Source organism: Numenius arquata, chromosome 1 (assembly GCF_964106895.1).
Source record: "Numenius arquata chromosome 1, bNumArq3.hap1.1, whole genome shotgun sequence".
Lineage (NCBI taxonomy): Eukaryota > Metazoa > Chordata > Aves > Charadriiformes > Scolopacidae > Numenius > Numenius arquata.
The window spans coordinates 8,457,897-8,473,772 of record NC_133576.1 but is presented as its reverse complement, the minus strand read 5'-3'; the positions used below and the strand labels follow the sequence as shown (position 1 = coordinate 8,473,772).

General features: G+C 38.5%; 1 protein-coding gene across 1 annotated transcript in view; it reads right to left on the bottom strand.

Moving 5' to 3' along the window:
* Positions 1-2,563: 2,563 nt before the first annotated feature.
* The window catches only part of SULT4A1 (sulfotransferase family 4A member 1), a 29,209-nt gene continuing 15,896 nt past the window's right edge, over positions 2,564-15,876 (bottom strand). The window contains exons 2-7 of the mRNA XM_074153276.1: positions 13,997-14,127; positions 12,503-12,583; positions 12,250-12,376; positions 8,835-8,929; positions 7,230-7,368; positions 2,564-2,676 (exon numbers count right to left, since the gene is read on the bottom strand). Of these exons, the coding sequence (XP_074009377.1) occupies positions 2,564-2,676; positions 7,230-7,368; positions 8,835-8,929; positions 12,250-12,376; positions 12,503-12,583; positions 13,997-14,127 (686 nt within the window). The remainder of the gene's footprint in view (positions 2,677-7,229; positions 7,369-8,834; positions 8,930-12,249; positions 12,377-12,502; positions 12,584-13,996; positions 14,128-15,876) is intronic.

Below are 15,876 nucleotides of genomic sequence, written 5' to 3'. Positions count from 1 at the left end.
TGTTGTCAAAAACAAGGAGCACCAGCATAGCACTAGGTGCACAAGAGATTGTCACAGAAGTTATTACTCTTTGTGCTAAGGAAATGCTTTTTTGGCCAAACTGGCTGTTCCCTCTCCAGCCTGGTAGCTGGTGGCCCTCTGCACAGGCTCACTTTGGCAGTGGTATGTGTGTACACCTGGCTGTTAAAAATGTGGCCTTAGAACGTTTTTAGCTTTGGGGACTGGTCATCTGCCTGTAGCAAAGGAGACAGGCTGTCCCTGGGAACAGGAGGAGGATTCCTCGCTGTCTTCAGATCTGCAAGAACCCTTTTAGGTAGCCAGTAAGGATGTATTCCTCATATATCCTCAGGATTAAGTGATTTAAGTAGCTTTTTGGTGCTAATGAAATTTTCTTCTGACTCTAATCTGCAGGAACTGTGGGGAGATTTTTGTCTTCCTCTGTAGCAAGAAGAAATCCTCCTACTCCCGTCTTCTTGCGGGTTGTTGTAGTATGTGGGTTTTGGTCTCCTGTATGACAGAGACTCATAGGACCCTCAGCAAGGAGATGCCTGAGAGGTGTAAGATAAAAGCGTGTAAAATAGCACATGGATTCAACAGTGACTGTGTTTCATCTGTCATAATGCAAGAACAAAGGAACATCAAATTACACTATCTAGTGGCAGTCTCTAAGCAAACAAATCCTTTTTCACACAGTGTATTTAGATGAATAACTCACCGCCACGAGATGCTGTCAATGCCAGCATGAGAGGAAGAAAACCCTGTGGAGCGCTATTAAAGACAAAGATGCTCACAGAGTCCTGTGCTCTCTATTGTACTCTCACGTAAGAGACAGCTCGTTCAGTCAGATGATGGTTTGAGTTGACACCACCCTTCTGTGGTTCTTCTGCCATAACTTAGGAGGTGTGGGCAGGGGAGAGGATCTGTGGCTTGTACAAAGACTACCTGACCTGACAAGGAGGTCTAGAAAATGAGCAAACCACAATGCACGGAACACATCTTTTATTCAATAAGCAAGCAAGCACAGAAGTATAATATGTGTAGTGCTTAATATTCATACAGTACTAAAAATATAAAAATAGAAATAAAATTTCACTGAAAGCATTTTCACTCACAAATATACAAGGAAAAGTGCTGTCAAGCCACATCATGCTACACCACTTGCCAGTTGCTGAACTGACAGTTTGTTTCCCAACAGAACTGAAACACTAAAAATCTGCTAGTCCTTCCTCATGGCTTTCAGTGAGCCTGAACATTTGACTAGCAAAAATGGGCCTCCTGCCGCTCAGAACCTAAAAAGCATAGATGTCATTACCTAACGGAACAAAAAAATAATTCTGGAGAGGTTTATAATGATAGTAGCCTGCTTCAGGCTGTTTGTGTACCTGTCGTAGAGAATAAAAAAATACAGAAATAAATTTGAATGCTGATTATAATTCAGACCAGTCATGGCTAACACTTACTGAAACCGTATTCTGCATGAATATTTGTGCAACACTCCCACCTGGTGGCATATTTTTAAACTCTCTTCCTTGTGCTCCCGTTTCCTCTGCCTGCTTATACTGGCACGTATATTCATCTTCCACTTAAGTCTGGTGGAGTCCAGTAGCACAAACTGTAAACAGTGCTAAGTGCCCTTAACTTTTAGTGGAACTAGAGGACATCCAGCACTTTATCTTCTCTTACTGTATCTAACAGGTGAAATACGCGTCTCCACAGGAAAGTGATACGGGTCAGAGACTCCAATTCCTCAAGAAAGGAGGAATCCTGCACCAGATGCCTTGGTTTTTAGTCCCATTTTGAGGGACTGAAATAGAGTTGGGGGCTTAAGAAGCTTCTGTTTGCTGACCTTTGGGATGGAGCTGAACTTCATCCCTCAGGAAAACAGGTATGTGCCATCAACCATGAAAGCACGGGTGGGTTTGGGGATTATTAGTGACAATTGCAGCTATATTTCATAACAAGGCCTGACTTGCAGAGTATGCCAGTGCACAGAACCTACTCAAATTATACAGGTAAGGGTGTGCAGAACCTAATATGAACCCCACTTTGATCAGTTACTATTTTGGAATGGGATTTATTTATACTTGATATACCTGCTATAAAAATAAATGTGACAATTAACCCCTGAGATCATTCTAGCATACAGTTTTGGCCTGTTCCTTGTTTCCCTCTGAAATATTTTTTTTATTTGGTTTACGGACATTTATTTAGGTTCTAGTGAAAAGCTTTTATAAAACACATTAAATAATCAATGTGGGGCTGAAAAGGTGTACATTCTAGTTGCATATATGATACATACCTTATACGTATATAATACATTCCATAACAGCTGAATATTCTAGTATTGTCTAAGAAGTTCTTGCATGTGGAACAAAGGATTAAAATACTAGAAGATAAACAGCTGTTTAGGATCAAAGATAATTGTATCTGATATGGTTTACTTAGATTGTTTTTCTTTCTTTAAATCTTGTTACACATAATAGCTACAGTAGTTTGTCCAGCAGGTAATAAATGAATGCATAAAGCACTTCTAGCTATATTTGGATATCATATGCATGCATTTTTATAAATAAAAATCAAATGTGAGGTCACATTTTCCCATCTTCTGTTTATAAACTAAATCAAATTTCTCATTCATTGAAACAGTGAAGATGTCTTTCCATAGCCCAACTCGCCCTGAAACACAGAGAAGGAACACAAGTCAGAGAGTGGGCATAACAGGACACCATATTCTACAGTCTAATTATGCATGGCACATATCATCCATGAGATGCTAATCAGTCTTAGCTTTCACTGAAAGCTCAATTAGAGGCTGTTCGTTGTCTTACCCAATTCCCCTGCTACAAAGCCTTAAAATAAGTACCATACACCTTGTCACCTGCACCAGCCAAGTATTATACAAAAATAATTCAGATTTTTTGCAAGATTTTGCTCTGGCCTTAATAAGAAATGATACAGATTTTGGGTTGGATATTCATTTAGAAGTGGATTTCTGGTTTCAGTGCAAACTATGGCTGTTTAATAATTCCAACAGCTAACAACAATACTAACAAGTTACCATGCCTTCAGCATACACTGGTTACAGAACTATTAAAAAGGTACATGGAATACCAAGTATTAACCCAATTACTGAATTCTGATTATTGAGGTGTAATATTATCATTACTAATTTCTATTGTTTTATGTGTAAAGATAAGGTCAACAGATGAATTTATGTTTCTCAATATGGAGATACCTCTTAAATATTTGAGTGCCTAGATTGTATCTACAGAAGAGAACAAGTGCCATGCACCCACTTTGCACAATTTAAATTTTAGTTTTGTATAAATACAAAATACAAAGCTTTTGGTGGATACAATATGGAGACTGAACACTTTTTCCTTGTATGGAGTATTCGTCTACTCCGCTGAACCCAACTAGTAACATAATCCGATGACGCTGCTGAAGCCACCAGTCAAAGCTGCAGACCCTTAAGCAGTGTTTCACTGCAGTCCAAAATCCATTTAGCTCAGTCAGCCAGGGTTACTTGTTGGTGAATGAACCCCATGGAGTAATGAGACTGAGAGGCCCAATTCTCTTCTCATTTATGCTGGATATAAACGAAGACAAAATCCAGGCTTGTTCAAGTGGAATAAATGAAAGGAGAATTGGGACTGTGCTACCAGAGAGTTTAATCATAACAGCAAGAACAAAACTACATGCAGGGAGCTTAATTATGCATTTGATGCATAAGAAGAATACCCATTTAATTTAATTACCATTGCTTTTATGCAGCAACTCTATAATTGAATCCAAAGACAAAACTGTCTGAAACATCTACAAATTACATATTAACATGATGGTGTAGTATGTGTGGCAAGGGCTGTTTTATGAAATCAGGATTTCCTATAACTCCTGAAGGTATGATAGTGTTCTGGTTTCTTTTCAGGATCCAAAGATCAAAAGAACCTGAAACTGACTGAAAATGCATCATTTATTGTTTTTACCAAATTTTTCCTGTATTAAAAAAAAAAAAAAAAATTAAGAAAATGCTTGCAATCATAAATTGAAATCAGTATCAGATGTTTTGCTCTGGCAACTACAATTGCATAAAGTACAGCATGAATCATAAAAGCCTGTATTTCCCTTTCAATAACAATAATAAAACCTTTTCTTCCTCTGCTTGGGAAAGATAAGCGTTTTATTTCTGAACGTCCCTAATAACATGTATGAACAAATGGCAAGTTTTATAAAGGACATATGCAGTGGATTATTTGTAACATTTTTATTTTTTTTTACCATACGAATTGATAGCTTGTCAAATAGTCACCCACCTGGTTTATGATTTGAATCATGCAACTGTGTAAATTATGATGTGATAAGAGTCAAAGATAAGTAACATATCTAATCATTGTTCTGCTTTCACAGCAGCTCAGGGTTATCTTCAGAGTAAAGATCAATGTGCTAAAAGAAAAAAAAAATGAAGAACTAAAATAAAGCAAAATAAGAAAGTAAATGTAACTGACAAATTAAAAATATTTGAAACAAATTACAATAAGCTGTCATGTTATTGCCACCATTCTTTGTCACAGAAATGAACAGAGAAGGAACAAAGCACTGTTAATGAAGCTGCATTCTGAAGTAACAAAATATTGTAAAAGCCAGAGACAGCAAACAAAAGAAATTCAAAATAAGGGTATTTTTAATAAAAAGCACACAGTGAACAAATGACAAAATATTACATTAACTGCTGTAGCTCCCTTCCTTCTCTATTACAAAATGGAGGCTTCTTTTTGAAAGATTTGTAGATGTTATACTGACCCTTGACTGGGGGTTTGTGGGCTCCGCTGCAGAACGACAAACACTAACACCATGTACGGAACAGTGCATGCAGCAAGAGTGGGCATCATCCTGTTCATCTGGATGGAGATGATACGGCCAGCAGAGACAGTAGTTGACCTTTCTGCCCATGGAAGGTCTCGCCAGAGGGTCTGTTCTCTCTTGTCTCAAATTACCACCTCACCTTTCTTTCACAACTGCCTTTCTGGCTTTCACTGGATGAGAAGCAGGGATGTGGGCTGTGCATAGTATGTAGCAGTGCTGCTGCTCCACAGATCTCCAGATCGTGAAGGTTAGGAACAAACCTAGGGTTTTGTGTTACATACAAGTCAATGGAGGAGAACGCAGCTCTCTTGTTTATAAAATCTTGCACTGCCACAGAACGCTTTATCCAATGCCCTCAGAATGTCTTACCAGACTTATTATTTTGTCATCTTGTCTTTATAGCAGAGAAGTGGGCTGCTAATCAATTAGGCAATGTGCCGTAAAATCCTACTGCAAATGAGATCGTCTATTGTTTTCACACAAGATACAAGTCGTATTACATGCTCAATTTTCAGTTTGAAGTAGTAAGGGGAGGGTAGGATTGGAGTTGAAAGCAAGATAACTAAGGGCAGAAAAACGCACCATTCGGTGGAGACCTCTACCAGAAACCACAGGGAATATATTAGGTCTTTCAGCAAAACTATGAACTCTCTTGTCTTCACCAGAATTTTACCTCAAGCCAGCAAACTTGAGATATTTATTTCAAGAAGTCATCATTTACCGTAACATAAATGAACTGGGGCAAAGAGAGATACCATATCACGGTTATGACAGACAACTGCCCATGGGAATCTGGTTTCCAGGTCCTACTGTGATAACAGAAGTGTATAGCCCCTACACAATGTACTTAGGAGCCTTTCCATACCAGGTGTGCCAAGTCACAGATAAAAGCAAGGAGGTGTGAGCAATGGCTTTTTTCCAAGTCTGACATTCTGAAATGTTTGTGCCAACATACAAACAGGACAAGTTACTCTGACGATAGTCTGAGCTGAGCAATGGAAAACTGGCATAAGACGCTGCCAAGAAAGACATAAAGGTAGTATAGAATACCAGTGAACCTGCTTTCATGGGAAAGAAACTTGCTCAAAAAAACCACGTGACTGAGTGTTGGTAAGACTGCAGTTTGACTGATTAAAGGTGAAATAAAAAATACAGTAGACTTTGGTAAGGCATTTGATTTTAGTGTTTTTAATAGAACCATATAAGGTCAACAAAATGCATGATAAATTAATAAAAAACTGGCTAACTAAAAATTAGTAGTCAAGAAGGACTGACAATATTTGGTATTTTTATCAGAGATTTGAAAAGAATTATAAAAATTACAGCTGAGAAAATCTGCAGATAACAAGAAGGTTGTCAGAGGCATAGTATGGAAAGGGGTCCTACACAGAAACCTAAGAACAAAGTATTCAGGTCATGCTCTCTGAGTAAGGGACAGGAACCTGCAAATTAGTTCATCTGAAAAGACTTTGTGATAAACGGCACATGCTTCATGTACGATGCTGTAGCAAAAAGTGCTAATATGGCCATGGATGGACAAACAAGGGAGACGGGGAGAGAAAGTTCCAGTTAAAACTGGATTAAATCAGTGGATAAAGTGATTTTATGTCTGGGTAAGGCATTTGTGAAGCTGACATAGGAATTCTCCACCTTCATCTTATGCCCTCATTTTTAAAAAGAGCTGTTAAGTGCTGTAAAGCAGCCTGCAGAAAATAATTAGAGGGAGACTTACTAAGGTTACTCTTTTAGGCTTATCAGAAGGAAGACTGAGAAAGGACTTGATTTCTTGACATTATCAAAGGACAGATCTATCAGCAGTTTAAAGGACACTTCAGGTTCCTAGAGAAAGATCTCACCAGAATAAACACCTAGAAGCTAAACACATTTTAAACAGCTGAGGTATATAATGAAAAGAAAAAACTCATAAGGAAAACTACAGTTCCTTGTCATTTGATACCTTCAAATTAGAATTATCTGCTACTCTAGAAAATCTGATATAAACACAAGGGCTTAGGCCAGAATAAACTGTATGAAATTGTGTGGTCTTTGACATGCCAAAGGTCAGAAGGAACAGTGCAGTCTTCTCAGCATCAATAGCTCATCCGTTGAAGCCAGAGATTCTCTAACCAAGTGGTTTACATGGTGTTGAATGTACACTGTTGATCTTGGACATCTCCATCCTTTTTAGTCACTTCTACCTAACTTCAAAACAAAGAAACCCCCAAATTGCACCAACAGTCAGTTACCTCCTGTCATTTACATAGCAATATTTTGCCAACATCTTAACACATCCTGGAGGTTACCAGGTTGTCGGTCCCTTCTTGCAACTTCCACAATAAGAGTTTTACTGTGGGTTTTAAACATACCCCTGCCAACGGGAAGTGCTTCTGCATTACAGCACTGATCAATGAGTTGATGGCAGTGTTCCACCATGGTTTCCAACTGTGCTTTGTCATAAGAAACTCCTAAGAACCTCACCAGTTGCTCAACCATTGTTGCTAGGTCCTGCAAGAGAGTATTTAAAAAATAGTTTATTTTACAATATTTTAAATGACCTTTTTAAAACGAGGTTAAATATTTCAAAATAAGTTATATCCTGATGAATGTGAAAAATACAAATGCAGTTGTAGAAACGCCACTGTCTTAAAATTTTGCCGCCTTCCAATTTGCTGAAGACAAACACATTCCAAGTAATTAGGGTAAGACAGATTGGCAGAGGACACGGCCATGTAAGCTCACCTATTCAAACATTACAACGGGGAACTGCAAAGTATTTGCGATGCTTCCCACTTCAGACAACACCACAACCTTAACTGATCACTTTGGAATACCAGTTTATTTCGGAAGAATTCAGTTACTTTGATTTTGATCTTGGTAAAATAAATGACTACAAATGTTAGAAAAGCCCTTCCTTCATTGTTAGCTTCTGGGACTGTATTCACGTAGATGGAAAAGGATCTAGTGAGGTGGCCTCTGAGAATAAGCAGTCATTAATTTATAGATCCAGAACTCCAGGGTTCCTCAGTATGAGTAAGACTTGTGGAGCTGCAAGGACAAAATAGCAATGTTTATCAGGAAGCAGAAAGATAATATGATGCCACCAGCTTTCAGCAGCAGCCATCAGTGAGCACAGCTAAGAATTTATCATTATTCAAAACCATGAGTTTGAAATAATTTCTACTGAAATTTTTTACTTATTCGGATTGCATTACATCATCTTTTAGCACCCCACTCCACCAGAAGGCTCAGTAAAGCTGAAATTATAATTTACTCAGCTTTACTGAGTTCTACTCTGATTTTGCCTTTATGTAGGTTTAGAGATAGGAGCTGGGTTTTTCCTATGTTTGCATTAGTTTTCCAGTCAAATAAACATTTTGAAGTATTTTCATTCATTCTCAAAAATATATTATTGCAATAGGAAATGGAAACCAATGAGCTATGTAATATTTCCACTAAATTTCTGATTTAAAAGGAAGTGGATTTATTAGCCAGCATACAGTAAGGACCCATTAATTATGTTCACCTTATGCTATACTAACATCCCTAATTGCTTTCAACATTGTTTCACAGAAGACAGTAAGAACAACCAAATAATCAGAATTAATGCCAAATATATAGGGCAAAACACTGATGATATACTTTTTTTTCCTCATTGATACAGCACACACAGTAAGACGTTTCTTTTAGATGCATGCCCAGGGCTGACTGTAGCAAGGACTGAAGAGTTCACACCTCTGCCTTCTCTGTGAGTAGTTTAGTGCCTATGGATGCAGGCAGATTCTTGAGTAAATTAACAGCTTTATGAAACTGCTGATGCCCGATAGAAGCTATTGAATGCTAGTGCTTTAAAAATGGTATCAGACTTTAGGGAGCCCAAATATGGACACAGGAATCAAATTTTGTACTTTATGTATTTCAAACACTACAACGCTAAATATAATTAAAATACCTTTTTACTACATCTAACCTACCTTATGCATATCTTCATACTTGAGAAAAAGTACATTGGCATCCATGTGATGTTCCCAAAACTCTTGCACATGTTCAAACCACGAACCATATCCTACTACAAAGACATGATTGGCATGAGGAATATGAACACTTTTGTTATTAAGCTCTTTTCAAAAAGGAAAAAAAAAAAAAAAGAAAAGAGAAAAAAACCTGGAGTGGTTCATAGTCCCAGGAGAACAGCATCTGGTTTTGACCCATTGCCATGCACAGCAAGGAACTTCATTTAAAAACAAGTTTTTCTATCAGTTTGGAATATTCAAAAGAACTAACTTAGCATAAAGATAAAAGCGTTCAACTGAAAATGTTACCATATTTCATGATGGACCTCTTAGAGCTCTGTATTAATCACACCTGACTATTGAACAGAAATTGAGCCAAAATAAAAGTTACACAGATAGCTTTGCAGAAGGCAAATTTCCAGTGGCTCCAACCTATGTGAATTCCTGCGATTAAGCTATCACTCTGCAGCTTCCTTCACTTCGAAGCTAGATAGAGCATTTGTGGAAATTTCCATAGAGCATCCTCTATTATAGACAAGGAATTGCTAACAACCATCGTCCTTTCTTAATTAAACAAGTATTGAGGAAACAGACCTATAAAAATGTTTCATGGTCATTCCCAGAAAATTAGGATGTACTGACAGAATATTCTATTTATCATTGCATCTTTTGCCCCCTGCCAAAATCTAAGACCTATTCTCTTCTGTTGTTTTTTTCTGAACACTTCCAAACAACTTCTGTAGTTATGCCGGTACAGAGTTTCAGTTACACTGTTATCAGTTATCTCAACCACACAATAAATCCAGACTACAACCAGATGCCCATGAGGTGTTGAGCGCTCCCGAAAACTTAAAAGCGATGCGACGAGGTACTTCCCATATATCACAAGTTGTGAGCAGGCCCAGCGTGCAGGATTGCCAATGATGAAAAGCTTACGCCTCCTACCTCCTGCATTCCACCAGCAGCTTGTCTTCAGTTCCCGTATCTGCTGTGTGGGGTTGAGGACTTGAAGAGAAGCTGAGGTGCTACGCTGGGGGGGGGCTGTGCTCCCAGCACTGCTGAGGCAGTGGTTACTAGAAGCCTTAACCCTCCCCCCAAAACTTTCCTCCTTTGTTTTTCGCTTCTCTGATGAAGTCCACATTTGCTCTCATTTCAGTCAATTTCTGTGTCTAGCAGAGGTTCAGACACCGGTATTTATTATCTAGAGAATGCCTTTTGCTGCAAATATTACCAGAAAGGCAACCCGAAGAGAAATGCATCCTGAGTATTTCTTCGTTACTAGTGATAAATTCCCCCAAAGCACTTCAGATAATCAAGGCAGGAGTTAAGCAAATATGGTGAGCAGTTTTTCACGTACCCGGTATTTTTTTTTGTCAATTTTTTCTTTACAGCAAAGTAGCTATAGAAAAACATTGAGCTTTTCAGTTTTATTTTTTGAAGCCACCTTTTCCCTTTGAAAAAGAATTGTTTAATTTTGGTAACTGGAACATTTTCAATGGACAAAGAAATCCGTTTCAGAAGAAAATTATTTAATCTGCTGACTAATCTTCAATTTTTATAAAGGTACTGGAAAAATTCCATTTTTGTTCTTCCCATTCCATACACCCCTAAATAAATTCACGCGTGAAGCTAACACATCAGGCAAGCAAAAAGTGTTCCCAGCTGCTCTTAATGGTACAGGGCAAGAATCCATTAAGCTTATCTTAGCAGAGTTTACCTATACTTTATGTAAGAAACTCCTTTAAGCTTTAGAGGATAATGCCAAAGAATTAGAACATTCAAGACCGATCCCTATCCAACCGTATGCTTTCAAACAATATAGCTAAATTGCACTGAATTTGTTTCAAGATAGTCAGATATAAGGAGGGGTAAAAAGAGTGGGATTGTGTCACTTGGTCTCAGTGCTTCTCCCTCTAAAAGTACTTTGCCTTCTTATGAAAGTTTTTTTGCTGCTGCATTGCTTCCCTGAGATGCAAACATTCAGCTAAATGCTAAATTTACTGTATTACAAAACAGTCCATTTGCACAATTATGGACACAGAACATGCTGTGATGTTTTACTGACTCTGGGAGGCTGTGATAGAACAGCTAGCTGGATGAAGATATAAATAACTCTTGGGATATTTATATGAAAAAGAGTACAGAACCTTCCTCCTATCTTAGAAGACCTTCTAATGGATCTTTCATATGTCTCCAGTCTAGAAGTTCCTGGTCATGGGCTACAGACAAACATCAGGCAATGCAAAAGAAAAAGCTAAAGGTGGGCTAGAATGGAAGGAGAGCATTTACCTGCCCTGCACAAACTTGCAGGAGAAAGCAGCAAAGGTTTTTAAGGCCTGTTAAATAACCTCCACTGGTAGGCTTTTACTTTTTTCTTGCCTTTAGTGAATTATACAGCTCCTTTAGCATCAACTCCTCCAAATTCCAGATTGAAGGAAAGTTTGCTGGACTGGATCTAGAAGAGATCCTACTTTCAGAGCACAAGGTACGCGGTGAATTCCTAGTGTCACATTAAGGTATCACAGAGAATTTGTAGAGAAATAGAAGGCAGTAAAATTTTTTTCTCTTCCTAGCTAGGAAGTGTGGCAATCCATTGGCAAAAAGCCTATTGCCAGCCAGTTACGTGAGAACACAGGGTTTGTCCACCCTGTAAGTTTACGGTGCTAGTGCAATGGAGCTACTTAAGGTAGGACAGCCTGACTGGGAACAGAGTGGGTGTGTGTCATGAAACAGCGCTCGCTCCAAGGGGTTACTGGGTGAGCAGCTGAGGAGCTGTTGTAAAGCAGGTTATTGTGTATTCTCATCATAGAGGTGTATTTTTCAGACAGCAGCAGCCCGCAACTGCCTTCCTACAGGGGCTCACTTCAACTTACAGATGTACTCCAGATCAATCTCATGCAAGCTAGAGATTTTTATGTGTTAACTGGTATCTTGCAAAGGACAAACCTTGAGTTTTTGGACAAAATAAAAATATGAAAGGAATTACTAGAAAAAACCCTTAAGGAACAGAGAGACTCCTCCAAAGTAGCTAACAGGGAGATACAACTGAAATCAAACGACGCTGGGAGCATTCACCACTTTTCACAAGATGCCTGATACCTCACAAATGGAATTTTAAAAGAGTAGACCAGAGTTTTGCCTGAGCTAGGTGGAACGCTGCTGAGCCCATGAGGTCAAATATCATAAGGCAATTATTTACAATGCATGGCCATAGTTTGCGTGGACAAATCTAAGTCCAGGCAGCACTCTGTAGCAACCTCCTTGCTGTATATGCAAAACAAATGCACCTTTATCCAGTTCATTTCTGTACTTGCAGAAGGAATGCAGAGATGAAAATAAATGTGTAACAGCGTGTGCAGAGAGAACAGCTCCTTACACTTGTCATTCATAAACCTTCTGCAGAACTCCTGAAATGTTCCTCTGTAGCTCATGGTCCTTAGGGAGCGGTGAAACTGGTAATAAGACACCACCAGGTCTTTGGGGTTGCGAGCCATGTATATTACCTATGATGTGGGGGAAAAAAAACCCAAACATCTTATTGAAAGCCTTCCCCCAGCCCAAGTTTCCCAAAGCACTTAAACAACTGCTGCTGATATAGTTAAACAAACATGATTTCATTTAATTTTTACCTTTGAATTGCCATTATGGAGGTCCGAAGGCAAAAACCGATACGGTAGGTGGCTTTTTATGAGGCGAGGAGATGTCAGTTCCTACAATAAAGCAGACAGAAACATTTCTTACTGTGCATTAGTTTTTGGCACATCTTGAGCTGTCCTGAAGTGTCATACTTGAAGTCCTTTACTGTACTGAGTCACATTCACAAATTCACTTCTTAAATTTAGAGGAATCTGGGACAGGGAGTTACATCTGCTTTTAGATATCAATAGGCTAGATAATATGTTGGGGTTTTTTGTTGTTTCCCCCCACCTCCCTTCTGTTTTCAAAGTACTTCCGTTTGTAGGACCTTCTCAAGAATAGAGTGTCATAGTTAAGGTTCCTAACATCAAACTAACTTTGTTCCCAGTGATGCTTCCACTAAAATTCCTTGGAAAAGATTAGAAGCTCTGAAAACCCTACCCATAACTTCTTCACTTTGAAATTTTACTCTTGCAATTTATTTTATCCTCAGAATTATACCAAACCAATCCAAAGGTTTATCTGAGTGTGTGAACATCTTTCAAACAGAGTATTTTTCTACAACTTGACACAAAATCATCTTATGACACAAGTCATCTTCCAGTAGTTAAAAACTGCATAAATCCATATTGGATCAAGTTGCTAGCACACAGTATAGATAACGTGTAATCTCAAACTAAGCCTCTCACTATTGCCACTGCCTGTTCGCATCAAGGTAGCACTGAGGTCTCATTGGACTAGGCGTCACACAGATGAAAAAGAAAAGCAACCTCTGCCCAGCAAATACACTCAGCCTAAAGTAGACTGATGCTGCAGTTGTCGTGGACCAGAAGCAGCTTAAATATATCTGTGCCAGCCTTAGCTAGCTCAATTCAACAAGCACTGTGGCTGTTCTAGGATGGAGCCCAGTATCTTGCCTAATCATTCTAAGACATGCCTGTACCAGAAGTAGTTAACAGCAATGACAAGATCACAATTATATGCCCTGCCACTAGTCTCTGAGCAATTCTTGATAATGTGGAAGTAATTTCATGCAGAATAATCCAAACTCATCAAAACTACACCTACAGAGTCTGGGTCTCTAAAAATTTACACATGTAAATCCAGAGTAGTGGGTCTACAGATCCATAGATCTCTGTATTTGTAGTTCCTCTGTCACAAATTCAGGGAAGGGATCAAAGCAAATTTTCCCCAGTTGGGCAGTTTCTGTTTACATAAGCAAGGGAGGCCTGGAACTTTTATTCAGGAAACCCGTTGCCAAGATATTTAGGACATGGAGAATCATCTCCTAAAGCATTAAACAGAGTACAATAAAACTTCATAAAAGCAATTTTAAAGTAACCTAATAATACTCTCAATCATTCCAACAAACTGAGCAAGTCCAGTGATGAAAAGGACAAGGACAGAGGATGAAACGAAGTGACAAACATGGAACCAAGGGAAAACATACCCAAATGCTGAAAGAGTTTCTTTGCAATAAATTGTACCTTGATGATGTCCAGACCAGGCTGAGGGTACTCTAGGACTGGAAGTTGTTCATCTATATTCATTAGTCCAATCTCATCTGGATCAGCTCCCTGACTCACTAGATACACCACTTCCTGTAGTAAGCCTGTGCCTGCATAAACCAAACAATGAAAGAGAACACATTGCATTACAGTTCTTATCTAAACAAAAGCATATGGAGACCTAGACATAGAAATAATGATAACTTTTATCCTTAACAGTCTGCTATGAACTGTCTGCAACTACAGTATTAATGTAGTTTAAAAAAAAGTTCCCTTAGTTTTATTTTAAACACATGAAGATCTCCTTTCACATAAAAGACCTAAGATTTTTCTTCAGTTATAATTTAAATACGTTAGTGTCTCCCAATCATTTTGCCTGTTAATTGGAAAGCATTGAAAAAAAGTTTTTCCACTGTGGGTGCTAGCTAGGCAAATACTACTATTTCCATTTTAGAAATGAAAAAAAATGAGGCGGACAGAGATCATCCAAGTTCACAAAATGCATTAGCAGTCATACTGGGAGACTGCCAGTGTCCTCTATTTTAAATTGTAGGCAATTCTACTGTTATGCAATGATTTCAGAGTCTATTTATACCTCTATGTTATGGACTGGATAAACCACTGGACGCATCAATGCATAGCGAGCTAGTCATAAGCTTTAGAGGCCCCAATTACGTATCTCTCTCCAGTCCAAGGACATTTACAAAGCAACCATTAGATGATATAGCCTTAATGATTGCACTTTGGAAAATTAATAGGTATTCCAAATAGAAGTTTGAACAGGGAAACTATTTCCAATGACTTTACCGTCAGGCAGTTAGGAAACCCTCAAAACAGGCAAACGAAGGTTCAGAGATATTTGACAGAGGCTTATGAAGAGAAAGCCATGAGGTTCTGGTGAGATGGAGGAACAAAATGAGGAGAGATCAAAGTGAGCTAGCAGGGAAGAGGCCGCACAGTTTCGATGACAAGTCACACGGGCATGGGACATCCTGGCTACTGCAATAGATTGACCAATTATTTAAGAGTTGTGAGAGGTAAGGAAAATGAGACCGGGATTTATTCTCTCTCTCGTGCTGCCTAAAGAAACAAGTAATTGTTCCAGAACCCTTTAGAAAGCACAAGCCTGGTCAACATCCCATGTCCTTGGAAAGACGAGCTGCAAACTCTGAGACGATGCCTTTCGCTCCTGTTTTAACTTGAAAATAACTTGTAAGTTGCAAGTAACTTGAAACAGTTACCACTTAATTCTTGTTAACTAGCATGACTGTACACACTATCAGACATTTTGTACGAATTCTGTATGTTGTTCCAACACTAGGAAAACCAGTGTATCATTATTCAGATGATTTTTTTTTTTTTTTAATCAGAGCTAGGAAGAGTTAAAAAAGCTTATGTACTTTAGAGGATGGGTAAAGCGAACACAGTCTGGATACAACATGAAAGAACACACGTTTCCAAGTATTGCTTTGGAGAGCAAGTACTTTAAGATTCCTCTGTTTCCTGACTGATTGGTGGGTAAATTAAAATGGCTTGGAAGGAAAGCAACTTTTCCATTATCATCACCCACAGAGACAGCTGTCACAGACAATACACATTTGTCGTTAAGGCTGTTCACTCTGAATTTTTAAGTCCAAGCATATATTTTATACAATAAAATTAACATACATATGGTACTTCAGTATCAGTCCTTGTGACTCTGAATGAGCACAACCCTTGTTTCTCATTAAATATTTATTCTGACAGGAGACACCCTGGTTCTCCATAATTTATTTCTGTATTTCCAATTCCGCCTTCAAAGAAAAATGCTATTATAGCAACCTTGTTCCATGAAAGGAAAAGGAATAACTGCATGGAGA